At 44.5% G+C, this 18,017-nt stretch overlaps 1 protein-coding gene across 1 annotated transcript in view; it reads right to left on the reverse strand.

Annotated features, from left to right (window-relative positions):
* Nucleotides 1-18,017, reverse strand: part of LOC126095701 (uncharacterized) — a 230,695-nt gene that overhangs the window by 182,287 nt on the left and 30,391 nt on the right. The window contains exon 2 of the mRNA XM_049910453.1: nt 8,248-8,481. Coding sequence (XP_049766410.1) covers nt 8,248-8,481 — 234 coding nt within the window. The remainder of the gene's footprint in view (nt 1-8,247; nt 8,482-18,017) is intronic.

Below are 18,017 nucleotides of genomic sequence, written 5' to 3' on the forward strand. Positions count from 1 at the left end.
CCGTTACCAACCACAAACGACGTTCCAGAAACAGACCTGTGTAAGTCTTGTTACAGCTGGATTAGCTGATGTTTGTCTAAGCATTGAGTCCAGCAATAATCATTCGCCAATACCAAGGACATCTGTATAATCGATCATACCACCAAACTCGTCCAAAGATTGGACGTGCTGAAAACTAGTGTCTCCGTATTCTTTTACGTGAATGCTCTTATACCTTTTTAAATAAAACAAACGTTATTAACATTTTCCATCATTATTCTTCATGACTACATATTATTTATTTCTCAACATAGTCACCCTAGCGACGAACACATTTCTTCCAACGAGAATACAGTTTGTTGGTGCCGTAACTGTAGAATGTTCGACTTTGTTGATGGAGCCTCGGCTTCATCACTATTTAACTGAAATCCTCAAAGGTGTTCTTTAAGTTTTGGAAACAGATGAAGAGCGGCCAAGTCGGAATCGTACGAAGGATGATCAATGACAGTGAATACAAAGCGGCGGATTGTTGAAGATGTCGCAGCTCACATTTGAAGTCTGGCATTGTCATACTGAAGCAGGGGATGTTCCCTGTGTGGACGAACTCCTCGAATTCTAAACTCGATTAAGGCGCGCTGTTTCTTAGGCGCCAGCAGAGTTACGTTACACATAGTCATGTTACACGCTTCAATTCGGAGCCTTCTAGCGGCACATGTCTGGAAATACGTAGCCATGAAGAATAAGGATGTAGACAGTTAAATCATCATCATCAGCGAGTTCTATCAGATAATGATGTGGCCTCTTTGATTTGGCGTGTAGCAAAGCATTCCAGTAAGACCTTCCATCTCATCCGATCCTGAGCTTTCCGTTCCCAATTGAACACCATTGTCCTCCTTGTATCTCTATCCCATCTGGCTGGTGGTCTTCCTCTACGTCTTTTTTGTTAAATTTGGCGGCAGTCTGGGGCAGTTTAATAAGATTTGTTTAATCAAATAGATTAAGAGTTATCACATTAAAATTCGGGGGCATTACTTTTCAGCACGCCCCCCACATGTCACATCTCTGTGCGAAGATGTTCAGAGGGATATTGGTAAACGTAGGTATTATCACATGGGTCTCTATATAGGTTATACAGGGTGTTACAAAAAGGTACGGCCAAACTTTCAGGAAATATCCCCCAGACACAAAGAAAGAAAATATGTTATGTGGGCATGTGTCCAGAAACGCTTACTTTCCATGTTAGAGCTCATTTTATTCTCTTCAAATCACATTAATCATGGAATGGAAACACACAGCAACAGAACATACCAGTGTGACTTCAAACACTTTGTTACAGGAAATGTTCAAAATGTCCTCCGTTAGCGAGGGTACATGCATCCACCCTCCATCGCATGGAATCCCTGATGCGCTGATGCAGCCCTGGAGAATGGCGTATTGTCTCACAGCCGTCCACAATACGAGCACGAAGAGTCTCTACATTTGGTACCGGGGTTCCGTGGACAAGAGCTTTCAAATGCCCCCATAAATGAAAGTCAAGAGGGTTGAGGTCAGGAGAGCGTGGAGGCCATGGAATTGGTCCGCTTCTACCAATCCATCGGTCACCGTATCTGTTGTTGAGAAGCGTATGAACACTTCGACTGAAATGTACAGGAGCTCCATCGTGCATGAACCACATATTGTGTCGTACTTGTAAAAGCACATGTTCTAGCAGCACAGGTAGAGTATCCCGTATGAAATCATGATAACATGCTCCATTGAGCGTAGGTGGACGAAACTAAAATGAGCTCTAACATAGAAATTAAGCGTTTCCGGATACATGTCCACATAACATCCTTTCTTTGTTTGTGTGTGAGGAATGTTTCCTGAAAGTTTGGCCGTACCTTTTTGTAACACCCTGTATAACAATCCAGTTTCACCTACCTGTGATTATTATTTAAAAAACCTAAAGGAGGGAAGTCGGATAATATCGTTCTGAAACAGAACTAGTCATTTATTCATGCGAGGTAATGAGTGCTGTCGGCATGCGATCTCAAATTGATTCCATATATTCAGATTTCCAAGCGGAGTTTCACACCGTTTCTCACAAGCGACTGCTAATCGTACTGCGTACCTGCGGAGTATAGCCTAGTTTTGCTACAGTATTCGTGGTTTCTGCCAGAAATTTCACAGTTCGTAAGCTGTTCCTAATCCACATAAACGATTTAGGAGAAAATCTGAGAGCTCTCTTGGATTTTTTCCAGGTGATGCTGTCATCTGCCGTCTGGCAAAGTCATCGGAACATCAAAACCAGCTGCAATATGATTTAGCAGGGTATCGGTATCGTGTGAAAAGAGGAAACTAATCCTAAATAACAAAAAGTGTGAGGTTACCCACATGAGTACTAAAATAAATTCGTTAAATTTCGGTTACAAGACAATATTACACAACTCTAAACCGAGTGATTTCAATTACATAAATAATTAGAGATTACGAATAACTAAATTGGAACGTTCACACAGATAATGTCTTGGGGAAAGGTAACCAAAGACTGCGATTGACTGACGGAACACTTAGAAGATGCAACAGGTCTACTAAAGAGACTGCTTATATTACGCCGGACGGGGTGGCCGAGCGGTTCTAGGCGCTACAGTCTGGAATCGCGCGGCCGCTACGGTCGCAGGTTCGAATCCTGTCTCGGGCATGGATGTGTGTGATGTCCTTAGGTTAGTTAGGTTTAAGTAGTTCTAAGTTCTGGGGGACTGATGACCTCAGAAGTTAAGTCCCATAGTGCTCAGAGCCATTTGAACCATTTGCTTACATTACGCTTGTCCGTCCTCTTCTGGAGTATTGCTGCAAGGTACGAGATTCACATCAGATAGGATTCACGGAGAACATAGAAATAGTCCAAACAAGGAGAGCACTTTTTTTACTGTCACGAGATAAGGGAGAGAGTGTCACGTACATGATATGCAAGCTTGGGTGGCAGCCGTTAAAACAAAGGCATTTTTCGTTGCGGCTGCGTCATTTCACGAAATTTCAATCAAAATTTAGTTGGTGTCTACCTGCACAGGGAGAAATGATCACCTCTACAAAATGACAGAAATCAGAGCCCGCACGGAAAGATTTAAGAGCTCGTTTCTCACACGCGCTTTTCGGGAGTGGAACGAAATAGAAAGAGCTTAATGATGATTCGATGAATCATATGCCAGGCACTATATTAACTGGAGATTACCTGTGTAGATATAGAAGTAGAAACGTGTACCACGTTTGAATACATAAGTCTGTTACGTAACGTACAATACAAGGTACAGCTGCAGCATAAACGATAATAAGGACATATCACACAGTACAGTCTACATCAGACGACAAACTCTTAAGTTATTTCTTAACATAATGACAGATACCAAATTAAATTCAGTAGACTATATTGAAGTACACGACAGTAAACAGAAATGTCTAGTGTTCTGTTGTATGTCAAAATTATGAATGTAGCACTTTTTTGATGGTTAATAATGGCGTTCTTTAAAATACTTAGAATATGTAGAACACTGCTTACAGACGCGATCGTTCAGTTTTTCTTGGCGAAACTGATTAACAGTGCGGTTCAGGTTGTTTTGTGGTGTTGTTATTGTTGTTGCTTCCACTTTCTGCATAAAATGGAAACAATAACTCGACAGAATACCCGAAAACACATTATCAATTGCTGACAAACATCTTCCTTTAATCTATCCTGATGGGAATCCCAGAATCACAACAAAGTCACAAAATAGTTCTGTACGTGCTGTCATTCGTAAGCGCACAGAACTCTCCCAATAAGCCGCAGTCAACCATTCGACTTCCCAAAAACTGAGATTAGGTGCCTGTTTCATTGCAAGTTACACGTTGGTATTTAATCGACACAACCGCAGCAAACGATTGGTGCTGTTGCTGAACATTGCAGAAATGTTCCTCTTACTAATTATCACTAGCTTAAATTGAATTAACGTATATTTATTGTGGTGTCACCGCCAGACACCACAGTTGCTAGGTGGTAGCTTTTAAATCGGCCGCGGTCCGCTAGTATACGACGGACCCGCGTGTCGCCACTGTCAGTGATGGCAGACCGAGCGCCGCCACACGGCAGGTCTAGTGAGACGTACTAGCACTCGCCCCAGTTGTACAGCCGACGTTGCTAGCCATGGTTCACTGACAACTACGCTCTCATTTGCCGAGACGATAGTTAGCCTTCAGCTACAATTGCTACGACCTAGCAAGGCGCCGTATTCAAGTGATATTGAGATTCTGTTAATGTATCATCAAGAGCGATGTTATACAAATGTGGATTAAAGTTAAGTATTCCAGAAGCTACGTACTTTTCTTTATAGCATTCATTACGTATCCTGTTTCAGACCTCACGCCAGCCTGCGTGCGTTTAAGCGCGTGCCTTTCGGCTTCCTCTCATTGTGTCTAGGCTGTCTTGTCTAGACACAACATTTATCGCTACCTGGCGTTCATGCTACCGAACAGAAATTATGCGCAAGTCATCCTGAAACCACTCTTGTCGGCTTTGGCCTTTTACAGCGTTATTTGAATGCCCAGAAGCTAGTGCACTGCCGGCGCCTTCTTTTTTGGCTCAGTGGAACTTCCTGGTAAGCCTGGATCTCGCCCTGTGATCCTGTACGTTGCCAGAAGCTCTCCTGTTAATCCTGAGGGACTAGGGCTCCTGAGAGCAGAGACGTGGCGGAGGGAGGGACTCTGCGTCTCCTCTCGCTAGTCAGGTTGCGACTCTCAGCGAAGAGCAAGAAACTCTCCGAAGCCAAACCCACACTTATTTTTGAGGTCACGGTTTTGATTCGATTCTGCCTTCTATTTTTACCTATCCTGCGTTAACCTTTTATTATCTACAAAAGTACTATACTCACCAGCAATGTATTCAAAACGGTCTTGGCTGTAATAAAATATTAATTTGCAAAGGTAATCGCTCCCGGTTAGAATGTGACCGTCTTCTGAACTTACAAGGGAATCTCCCCATCGCACCCCCCTCAGATTTAGTTATAAGATGGCACAGCGGATAGGCCTTGAAAAATTGAACACAGATCAAGCGAGAAAACAGGAAGACGTTGTGTGGAACTATGAAAAAAATAAGCAAAACATACAAACAGAGTAGTCCATGCAGAAGATAAGCAACATCAAGGATAATGTGAGCTCAGGAGCGCCGTGGTCCCGTGGTTAGCATGAGCAGCTGCGGAACGAGAGGTCCTGGCTTCAAGTCATCTCTCGAGTGAAGAGTTTAATTTTTTATTTTCAGACAATTATCAAAGTTCAGGCATTCACACATAAGCAACTTCGCTCTCCAACATTTCAGGACATGTTCAGATTTGCTTGGACATAAGCAGGATTCGACAGTCTACAAACAGAAAAATTTGAAAACGTTAAAAACCTATGTTTTGAAGAGCACAGGGAAAACTGTGAAACTGTTGCAGTTTATGTGACAAACTCTTATGTTTTAATCACTTTTTTGTGAGTGATTTTCACATCCACAAGAAAACCAAAATCGGGCAATGTACAAGAATCTTTTTACCCATTCGCCAAGTGTACAACTTAGGTGGGTAGAAAACATATTCCTGTCATGTGACGCACATGGCATCACCAGTGTCGTGTAGAATATATCAGACGTGTTTTCCTGTGGAGGAATCGGTTGACCTATGACCTTGCGATCAAATGTTTTCGGTTCCCATTGGAGAGGCACGTCCTTTCGTCTACTAATCGCACGGTTTTGCAGTGCGGTCGTAAAACACAGACACTAAACTTACTGCAGTGAACAGAGACGTCAGTGAACGAACGGACTGATCATAACTTTGCGAAAATAAAAAATTAAAATTTTTACTCGAGGGAAGACTTGAACCAAGGTCCTCTCATTCCGCAGATGCTTACGCTAACCACGGGACCACGGCGCTGCTGCGCTGATACCTTCCTTGATGTTGCCTATGTCGGACATGGTTTACTCAGTTTGTATATTTTGGTTATTTTTTTCATAGTTCCACACAACTTCTTCCTGTTTTCTCGATTGATCTGTGTTCAGTTTTTCAAGGCCTATCCACTGAGCCAGCTTGTAACTAAATATGAGGGGGGTGCGATGGGGAGGTTCCCTTGTTAGTACCATGACGGTAGGCGACGGAGGTGAAAGAAGCAGGCGCCGACTGGAACACCACGTTCAAACTCACTTAATTCTTGACAACGTGGCACTGTAAGAGCAGAAACCGACCTAACAAGTGCGCCAGACACTTGTTGTCTTATATAGGCGTTGCCGTATTCTGCCTGTTGTATATCTCTGTATTTGAATACGCATGCCTATATCAGTTTCTTTGGCTCATCAGTGTAGGACGGTCTGCGGCAGCCACTCGGTGCATTCGCACTTGGAGCCTCTTTCTTGTAAAATTGTGATACCTGGACTCTGTTTTATGTCGAATTACTTGTAATGAATCTTCGTTAAGTAAATCTTCTGTTTGTTGTGTTAACTACGAGGTGCATTCAAGTTCGAAGGCCTCCGATTTTTTTTCTCCGGACTGGAAAGAGATAGAAATATGCGCATTGCTTTAAAATGAGGCCACGTTCATTGTCAATGCGTCCCAGAGATGGCAGCACCGTACGGCAGATGGAATTTTACTGCCAGCGGCGAGAATGATAACTGTTTTAAATACTTAAAATGGCGACGTTTTCCTTACTTGAACAGCGTGCAATCATTCGTTTTCTGAATGTGCGTGGTGTGAAACCAATTGAAATTCATCGACAGTTGAAGGAGACATGTGGTGATGGAGTTATGGATGTGTCGAAAGTGCGTTCGTGGGTGCGACAGTTTATTGAAGGCAGAACATTGTGTGACAACAAACCGAAACAACCTCGGGCTCGCACAAGCCGGTCTGACGACATGATCGAGAAAGTGGAGAGAATTGTTTTGGGGGATCGCAGAATGACTGTTGAACAGATCGCCTCCAGTGTTGGCATTTCTGTGGGTTCTGTGGACACAATCCTGCATGACGACCTGAAAATGCGAAAAGTGTCATACAGGTGGGTGCCACGAATGCTGACGGACGACCACATGGCTGCCCGTGTGGCATGTTGCCAAGCAATGTTGACGTGCAACGACAGCATGAATGGGACTTTCTTTTCGTCGGTTGTGACAATGGATGAGACGTGGATGCCATTTTTCAATCCAGAAACAAAGCGCCAGTCAGCTCAATGGAACACACAGATTCGCCGCCACCAAAAAAATTTCGGGTAACCGCCAGTGCTGAAAAAATGATGGTGTCCATGTTCTGGGACAGCGAGGGCGTAATCCTTACCCATTGCGTTCCAAAGGGCACTACGGTAACAGGTGCATCCTACGAAAATATTTTGAAGAACAAATTCCTTCCTGCACTGCAACAAAAACGTCCGGGAAGGGATGCGCGTGAGCTGTTTCACTAAGACAACGCACCCGAACATCGAGCTAACGTTACGCTACAGTTTCTTCGTGATAACAACTTTGAAGTGATTGCTCATGCTCCCTACTCACCTGACCTGGCTCGTAGTGACTTTTGGCTTTTTCCAACAATGAGAGACACTCTCCGTGGCCGCACATTCACCAGCCGTGCTGCTATTGCCTCAGCGATTTTCCAGTGGTCAAAACAGATTCCTAAAGAAGCCTTCGCCGCTGCCATGGAATCATGGCGTCAGCGTTGTGAAAAGTGTGTACGTCCGCAGGGCGATTAAGTCGAGAAGTAACGCCAGTTTCATCGATTTCGGGTGAGTAGTTAATTAGAAAAAAAATCTGAGGCCTCAGAACTTGAACGCACCTCGTAGTTCCCTAAACATTTCTGCTCCTGTTGCCACGCCAGTCTGTAGCCCAGCTCTCCTTAGTATTATGTAAGCAACACAAACACATTAAGCTGTGTTACGTGGCAGTGACGCATCATTTTAAAGTTACTTTGTCCTCAAGTTTTGTACAACAGTGTATTTGATATGTAGTATTTGTCAATTTTGCGAGATTCTCGAAATCTCAAATGTTTCTGCAATATTAAGCGTTGGTATAAATAACAGCTCCTTCCGTATCTTACTTCAATTCTGTTCTGGCCATACATTGGGGTCAGTAATAAATATGCTTTCATTATTAAAAGTTATGCTTAACTGACGACGCTGCATTCAGATTTGCACTTGATCGTGGTTTCAAAATGACAATATTATCGTAAGAAAATAGGAAAGCAGGAATGCTTTGCATGAGCTGCTACGTAATACGCAGAAGGCTGTAGTGTTGAGTGCACAGTACCGTACTTTCTGATCCTTCTGAGGAGCGAGCCGGTAGCCATGCGCCTCGTCTTCCTCACGAAGAAGCAGTCGTAGTTCAGCATGGATTCGAACTCCACGCCGAAAGCGCACGTCCCCACCGTGTCGATGACGAAACGGTGCATTTGGTCGTAGACGTCCAGCTCCAGGAGCCGCTCTGCTGGAGCCTCCAGCACCTTCAAAAGACGTTGTGCCATCTCGTCCAGCAGGAAGAACATGTGCCTGCAAAATTATCGCCTTTGCAGTTCCTTTCCTGTATAGCTCAATGAAAGATCAATGCTAAACATCATTGTCACAAGTCTGAAGTCACAATAGTCAATATTAATCATTCTGTGTGGATGACTTAAGTATTCTCTTTGCAATGTTACTAGAGCTCATTCTGAGGGATTCCCCACCACCGCCATTGGGCATCAAAGCTGTATCTCAACATACTGTATGTTGTAAGAGGTGTGTGGCGGCGCGTTGCGGTGTTGCAGCGAATAAAGTTCAAATTTGGGGGAAACTGGAGGATGATCTGTTAAATTATTAAAAACCTTCTACCGGCCAAGAACGCATAAAATCTGTCTCCTTTTTTTTTTAAGACAGTCAGTTTCAACAGACTATGCTGTCATCTTCAGGTCTTAAAATCTCTTGTTGCAAAAGGCGTTCATTTTACGCTGAGCTCACGCACAGGATGTCATGTGGACAGCATGCTATTTTTATCCACTTCACACCTTGTGCGTGAGGTCAGCGTAAAATGAACATGTTTTACAACGAAAGACCTGAAGATGACAGCATAGTCTGTTGAAACTTGCTACTCTACTACGGCAAGCTTGCATACCGAAGTTACTTCCAAGCCTTGCTCTAGGGTGTACAAGGACTGAAATGTCCACACGCACCCATCATTCATAACCGTTTTCAGTTTATGGTAATTATTAGTTATCCTTCTCCGAAAGCTTACAAACCGATTGTTTCTTTTAGAATAGCTCTCTGAAATGTTGGTATAGTCACTCTCACGTAACAAAATGTTCACATTCTAGAGCAAGCAACACGCCACGCCAAATTTAGTTATTTAAAATGTCACCAAAAGTTCCGTATTATAGACTGTGCAATATATCGAACTCTCTTCCATACTTTACGGCACTTCCCAAACATTTCGGTACGGGAAATATCACAATATTAATAATTTTCATCGAAGCACTTATCTATAGGTCTGCTCACTATGAAATCCAAGCCCCGACTCTACTCATCTCTCTACACCAAATAAGTTTCTAGTTCCCGAAATACGTGCGAATATGCTAATTTATAATTGGCAGAGAATCATCACAGCTAATGGGAAAGCAGGATCAAACCGACTCAAACTCGCGCATATATAAAGAACCAATCAAAATTTCTCACTGAATCAGAACAGTAAATTAACATAAATAAATTTGGAAAAACCACAAATATAAAGTTTTAACTTCCTGTTAACAAACCTATTTTACCGAAATTATAATCTCATTTCACCAGTGCCACAAACTCCGCGGTACGATTGACTAACACACACGTCATTCTCGAATATTCCTCACGAGACCAATTACTTCAAAGTGTAGAATACAAACTTTACAGAAAACATTATTTCACATTCACTCCTTCATTCACTCGCACAACTGAGCACAATTATGGTAGTAATTAATACTCAATTAGGTAAACAAACAGAGGTGCAAATAAAAATGACAGTATTTTGATTGCAGTTCAAACAGTGTCCGTCAGCTAGTGACATCTACCAGATCGCATAGAAAGTACATATACCAGGGTATCTGACGTCACTTGTCCTGCTCGTGACTCGTACTGTACGCCTGTTCGTCACTGTTATGCCGACCTCAATAGGCGCGATGTAAGGCGTTACGTCTCAGTTGGTGTCCCACAGTTCGTTGATATTTGCAAAATGCCTTGATTACTGCCTCACGCTGTTGATAAAAGTCTTTATTTTAAAAATAGTTTCGTTCGACAGACCATCATCAGGACTAAAAAGTATTTACAGCATCGTATCAGAAGAATAAAATCATTGACAAGTTTGTTTGCGTGGCCACGCTCCGCAGAAATCGCAGAAATACTTGTTCTGTAAATAAAACCGCCTTTTCCTGCTGCGACTTAAATTATTCTTCCCAGACGCGTTTCGCCTTTTTCTTGCTCTAAAGCATCTTCAGTGGGATCTACAAGAAAACAGTTTTGTTATTTTTAGATAATCTACGTCGGCTATCCACAAAGTACATTACGTTTTGGAATTAAAAATAAATAAAATACTGGAAATTCTTTTTATTATATAGAGATGAAAGCCACACTTAAATACTACTTTTCTACATAGTTGCCATTTAAATTAAGGCACTTATCGTAGCGATGGACGAGCTTAGAAATTCCTTCGTCTTAAAATTCGGCCGCCTACGCCTTCAACCACGTGGTTACCTCTTCTTGAAGCTGTGCGTCGTCATCAAAACGCCGCATAGCCAACCACTTCTTCATTGCTGGGAATAAGTGGAAGTCGCTCGGTGCCAGGTCCGGACTGTACGGCGGATGAGGAAACAACTCCCACCTAAAAGATTCGATAACTTCACGAGTGGCATTTGCCGTATGGGCCCGGGCGTTGTCGTGAATCAGCAAGATCTTTGAGCCCAACTTTCCCCTGCGCTTGTTTTGTATTGCTCTTCTGAGGTTGTGCAGAGTTTGGCAATACCTTTGAGAGTTTATTGTAGTGCCTCTTTCCAGGAAATCCACAAAAATCACACCTTTTCTGTCCCAAAAGACAGTCGCCACGTGGTTGAAGGCGCAGGCGGCCGAATATTACGACGAAGGAATTTCCAAGCTGTCCATCGCTACGATAAGTGCCTTAATTTAAATGGCAACTATGTAGAAAAGTAGTATTTAAGTGTGGCTTTCATCTCTATATAATAAAAAAATTCCCAATCCTTTAATTATTTTTAATTCCAAAACGTAATGTACTTTGTGGATAGCCCTCGTAAAATTACCGAAACTGTATCGTTACAGATCCCACTGAAGATACCTTGGAATAAGAAAAAGGCGGAACACGTCTGGGAAAAATAAATTAAGCTGCAGCAAGAAAAGGTGGTTTTATTTAAAAAGCAAGGACAAATCATTGACGCCAAATAATGGAACCACTACATCGTCTCTGTTCTGACATCGCTGAAAACAGTAAAAAATTTAGGACTTTATTACTTGATGTCAATGACTTTACATTCGCCTAATATGTAGCTGTAAATGCTTTCAAGAAAATGGTGATTGTTTGTCGACCGAAAGTGGTTGTGAAATAGAGTATTTTATGAGCAGCTCGATGAGGTAGTGATGAGACTTTCGAGAAGCTATATCTCTCATTACCAGTGATTCGTCTCCTTCTACCGGAACTACTTAATGAAATGCAGACACTCTGCAACACAAGTATCGATATTATCTATAACGATCTTATGTAATTTCTTTGTCTGTTTTTACTTAATGTGACTTTTATATAACTATACTCTTTGATGTAAAGCGATGTAAGTGTTTTATCCTTTGTTTATGATAATTTATATCATTGTAATTAATCTGTGGACGTTGTGTCAGAAGTAATGCGATGTAAAAGAATGTAAAATGCTAAATATTTAATTGTAATATTGGTTCATGCATAAGGAACGTAGGTTTGTAGTCATGTAGAACTTGGATGGAGGTCCCTCCGCAACGGAACTGATTGGGCAGGAATAGAAAAGGTGGATTGGCGGTCGAACAGCAAGGCTCCTGTGTAGCAGGAGTCAGTCGGTGGCTAAGAGACAAAAAGTGCACGTCTTCTGAACTGAATGAGGCGAGAACTAATGCAATATCGTGTAATGTAACATCGGATGTGGACGTAATGTGCCTTATTATTCGTGGCATACTTTGGTTAGCTCTGTGCTATCAAAATTCGACGCTAAGAGGAGAATTTTCAGAGCTCGTCACACAGGAAGGGCCATGGATACTTTACGCTGCACTTTTTTGAATAGCTGAGGAGATCGACGCTGCCACCATCTTCATCTCACATTAGCAGTTTAGTAACTGCATGGAGCAGATACATGGTTCCATTTTCAATAACAGTTTTGTGTTCTGTACACTTGTGTTGAGCCAGCGTATTTAATCCTTATTCATTGACATAGACAGGGTCCTGTCCTAAGTGCTACGATGAATCCGACTATTCTGCTTTACTGAACCGAAGAACAATCATTTTCCTTAACAAAAGTTAACAAATATTGTGGAGCTGTAAAATAAATAATTATTTGGTAAGCGTAAATTTTCAAATAATCCACGTAGTTTTCATGAATGGAGAGTTACAGTACTCAGTTCAAAGATTGTTTTCATTGAGATAATAGTGTTCACAATTTTCTGTGTACATTTACATTCTGCAAATCACATTTAAGTGCCTGGCAGAGGTTTCATCAAACTACCTTCACAATTATCTACTATTCCAATCTAGCATAGCGCGCGGGAAGTACGAATTCCTTTTTCCTTCCGTACGAACTCTGATTTCCCTATTTTATCGTGGTGATCGTTTCTCCCTCTGTAGGCCGGACTCAACAAAATATTTTCGCACTCGGAACACAAAGTTGGTGACTAGAATTTCGTGAGAAGATTCGTCAGCACGAAACACGCCTTTGTTTTAATCATGTCCATCCAAAATTCTGTATCGCTTCAGTGACACTCTCTCTTCTTGGAACTTTCTGGATGACTGCGTCACACCTATTTGGTAAGTATCCCACATCGCTCAGCAGTATTCTAGAAGAGGACGAACAACCGTAGTGTTCGCAGTCTCCGTAGTACATCTGTTACATTTCTAAGTGTCCTGCCAATAAAACGCAGTCTTCCCCACAACATTTTCAATGTTTTCCTTCCAATTTAGGTTGTTCGTAATTGTGATTCCTAGGTATTTAGTTGAATTTTCGGTCTTTTGATTTGACAGATTTATCGTGTAACCGAGGTTTAAGGGATTCTTTTTAGCACTCATGTGGATGACCTCATACTTTTCGTTATTTAGGGCCATTTGCCAATTTGCATGCTATACAGATATATTTTCTAAATCTTATGCAATTTGTTTTGATCTTCTGATGACGTTACTAGTCAATAAACGACAGCGTTATCTGAAAACAACCTAAGACGGCTGCTCAGATTGTCTCACAAATCGTTTATATAGATAAGGAACAGCAAAGAGCCGACAATACAGCCTTGAGGAACGCCAGAAATGACTTCAGTTTTACTCCATGACTTTACGTCAGTTACTATGAACTGTGGTCTCTCTGACAGGAAATCACTAATCCAGCTATATAAGAGAGACGATATTCCATAAGCACAAAATTTTACTACAGGCCACTTGAATGGTACAGTAACAACAGCCTTCCAGAAATCAAGAAATACGGAATCAACTTGAGATCCCTTGTCAATAGCGCTCAACACTTCATGTGAGTAAAGAGCCAGTTGTTTTTCACAACAACAATGTTTTCGAAATCCATGTTGACTGTGTGTCAATAGACCGTTTTCTTCGAGGTAATTCATAAACTTCGAACACAATATATGTTCCAAAAGCCCTCTGCATATCGACGTTAATGATATGGGTCTGTAATTTAGTGGATTACTCCTACCAACTTTCTTGAATATTGGGCTGATGTAGTTAACAGTGTTTTCTAGTTTTGTGTTTGACTTAAGTGTTGAGCCACGTTCTGAATCTACCGATAAATTAGAGTCTAGTTCCCCATGCTGGTTGTTGAGCCACATTTAAATGTCATATTACAATAACAGCAATCAGAACTATGCAACTCGCTACAGTTATTCAAACTATATTACACTCCTGGAAATGGAAAAAAGAACACATTGACACCGGTGTGTCAGACCCACCATACTTGCTCCGGACACTGCGAGAGGGCTGTACAAGCAATGATCACACGCACGGCACAGCGGACACACCAGGAACCGCGGTGTTGGCCGTCGAATGGCGCTAGCTGCGCAGCATTTGTGCACCGCCGCCGTCAGTGTCAGCCAGTTTGCCGTGGCATACGGAGCTCCATCGCAGTCTTTAACACTGGTAGCATGCCGCGACAGCGTGGACGTGAACCGTATGTGCAGTTGACGGACTTTGAGCGAGGGCGTATAGTGGGCATGCGGGAGGCCGGGTGGACGTACCGCCGAATTGCTCAACACGTGGGGCGTGAGGTCTCCACAGTACATCGATGTTGTCGCCAGTGGTCGGCGGAAGGTGCACGTGCCCGTCGACCTGGGACCGGACCGCAGCGACGCACGGATGCACGCCAAGACCGTAGGATCCTACGCAGTGCCGTAGGGGACCGCACCGCCACTTCCCAGCAAATTAGGGACACTGTTGCTCCTGGGGTATCGGCGAGGACCATTCGCAACCGTCTCCATGAAGCTGGGCTACGGTCCCGCACACCGTTAGGCCGTCTTCCGCTCACGCCCCAACATCGTGCAGCCCGCCTCCAGTGGTGTCGCGACAGGCGTGAATGGAGGGACGAATGGAGACGTGTCGTCTTCAGCGATGAGAGTCGCTTCTGCCTTGGTGCCAGTGATGGTCGTATGCGTGTTTGGCGCCGTGCAGGTGAGCGCCACAATCAGGACTGCATACGACCGAGGCACACAGGGCCAACACCCGGCATCATGGTGTTGGGAGTGATCTCCTACACTGGCCGTACACCACTGGTGATCGTCGAGGGGACACTGAATAGTGCACGGTACATCCAAACCGTCATCGAACCCATCGTTCTACCATTCCTAGACCGGCAAGGGAACTTGCTGTTCCAACAGGACAATGCACGTCCGCATGTATCCCGTGCCACCCAACGTGCTCTAGAAGGTGTAAGTCAACTACCCTGGCCAGCAAGATCTCCGGATCTGTCGCCCATTGAGCATGTTTGGGACTGGATGAAGCGTCGTCTCACGCGGTCTGCACGTCCAGCACGAACGCTGGTCCAACTGAGGCGCCAGGTGGAAATGGCATGGCAAGCCGTTCCACAGGACTACATCCAGCATCTCTACGATCGTCTCCATGGGAGAATAGCAGCCTGCATTGCTGCGAAAGGTGGATATACACTGTACTAGTGCCGACATTGTGCATGCTCTGTTGCCTGTGTCTATGTGCCTGTGGTTCTGTCAGTGTGATCATGTGATGTATCTGACCCCAGGAATGTGTCAATAAAGTTTCCCCTTCCTGGGACAATGAATTCACGGTGTTCTTATTTCAATTTCCAGGAGTGTATATTAGATTGAGGTGCCGCATATTCCATTTCAGCTAAATAATACAAGCTAGTGAATATTACTTGAGAAAGCAAATAATAATTAGTAGAAAGGTTTTATTAATTCACAGCTATTTCAGTCTTAGTAATTTCCTATAATTAAATTGACGAAAGAACCTCTCGTCCACGTGAATGGTGCTCCACCATTAGTAACCATTTACCTATAATTATCATCCTACCTTTGTATACAGATAGTAAGTGTTACTAAGAGCCAATTGTTGCCTAAACACATTATTGCTTCTCCACTGTAGTTCACGTCAGTTCTCTGGAACGTTACTTGCTAAACTGTGCTGCTGTCCTGTATCTTACCAGCGCTCCGTAGCCAGTCGCCCGGAAGCGCCCGGGGCGTGCGCATCAGCCCAGCGGCAACCGGCCGAGTGCCGAAGGGCTGAGCTCGTTCCCCTTCTACATCTACATCTACATTTATACTCCGCAAGCCACCCAACGGTGTGTGGCGGAGGGCACTTTACGTGCCACTGTCATTACCTCCCTTTCCTGTTCCAGTCGCGTATGGTTCGCGGGAAGAAAGACTGTCTGAAAGCCTCTGTGCGCGCTCTAATCTCTCTAATTTTACATTCGTGATCTCCTCGGGAGGTATAAGTAGGGGGAAGCAATATATTCGATACCTCATCCAGAAACGCATCCTCTCGAAACCTGGCGAGCAAGCCACACAGCGATGCAGAGCGCCTCTCTTGCAGAGTATGCCACTTGAGTTTGTTAAACATCTCCGTAACGCTATCACGGTTACCAAATAACCCTGTGACGAAACGTTCCGCTCTTCTTTGGATCTTCTCTATCTCCTCCGTCAGCCCGATCTGGTACGGATCCCACACTGATGAGCAATACTCAAGTATAGGTCGAACGAGTGTTTTGTAAGCCACCTCCTTTGTTGATGGACTACAGTTCCTAAGGACTCTCCCAATGAATCTCAACCTGGTACCCGCCTTACCAACAATTAATTTTATATGATCATTCCACTTCAAATCGTTCCGTACGCATACTCCCAGATATTTTACAGCAGTAACTGCTACCAGTGTTTGTTCCGCTATCATATAATCATACAATAAAGGATCCTTCTTTCTATGTATTCGCAATACATTACATTTGTCTATGTTAAGGGTCAGTTGCCGCTCCCTGCACCAAGTGCCTTTTGCGCTGCACATCTTCCTGTATTTCGCTACAATTTTCTAATGCTGCAACTTCTCTGTATACTACAGCATCATCCGAGGAAAAGCCGCATGGAACTTCCGACACTATCTACTAGATCATTTATATACACTCCTGGAAATGGAAAAAAGAACACATTGACACCGGTGTGTCAGACCCACCATACTTGCTCCGGACACTGCGAGAGGGCTGTACAAGCAATGATCACACGCGCGGCACAGCGGACACACCAGGAACCGCGGTGTTGGCCGTCGAATGGCGCTAGCTGCGCAGCATTTGTGCACCGCCGCCGTCAGTGTCAGCCAGTTTGCCGTGGCATACGGAGCTCCATCGCAGTCTTTAACACTGGTAGCATGCCGCGACAGCGTGGACGTGAACCGTATGTGCAGTTGACGGTCTTTGAGCGAGGGCGTATAGTGGGCATGCGGGAGGCCGGGTGGACGTACCGCCGAATTGCTCAACACGTGGGGCGTGAGGTCTCCACAGTACATCGATGTTGTCGCCAGTGGTCGGCAGAAGGTGCACGTGCCCGTCGACCTGGGACCGGACCGCAGCGACGCACGGATGCACGCCAAGACCGTAGGATCCTACGCAGTGCCGTAGGGGACCGCACCGCCACTTCCCAGCATACTAGGGACACTGTTGCTCCTGGGGTATCGGCGAGGACCATTCGCAACCGTCTCCATGAAGCTGGGCTACGGTCCCGCACACCGTTAGGCCGTCTTCCGCTCACACCCCAACATCGTGCAGCCCGCCTCCAGTGGTGTCGCGACAGGCGTGAATGGAGGGACGAATGGAGACGTGTCGTCTTCAGCGATGAGAGTCGCTTCTGCCTTGGTGCCAATGATGGTCGTATGCGTGTTTGGCGCCGTGCAGGTGAGCGCCACAATCAGGACTGCATACGACCGAGGAACACAGGGCCAACACCCGGCGTCATGGTGTGGGGAGCGATCTCCTACACTGGCCGTACACCACTGGTGATCGTCGAGGGGACACTGAATAGTGCACGGTACATCCAAACCGTCATCGAACCCATCGTTCTACCATTCCTAGACCGGCAAGGGAACTTGCTGTTCCAACAGGACAATGCACGTCCGCATGTATCCCGTGCCACCCAACGTGCTCTAGAAGGTGTAAGTCAACTACCCTGGCGAGCAAGATCTCCGGATCTGTCCCCCATTGAGCGTGTTTGGGACTGGATGAAGCGTCGTCTCACGCGGTCTGCACGTCCAGCACGAACGCTGGTCCAACTGAGGCGCCAGGTGGAAATGGCATGGCAAGCCGTTCCACAGGACTACATTCAGCATCACTACGATC

The sequence above is a fragment of the Schistocerca cancellata genome, chromosome 8 (genome assembly GCF_023864275.1).
Source record: "Schistocerca cancellata isolate TAMUIC-IGC-003103 chromosome 8, iqSchCanc2.1, whole genome shotgun sequence".
Classification (NCBI taxonomy): Eukaryota; Metazoa; Arthropoda; class Insecta; order Orthoptera; family Acrididae; genus Schistocerca; species Schistocerca cancellata.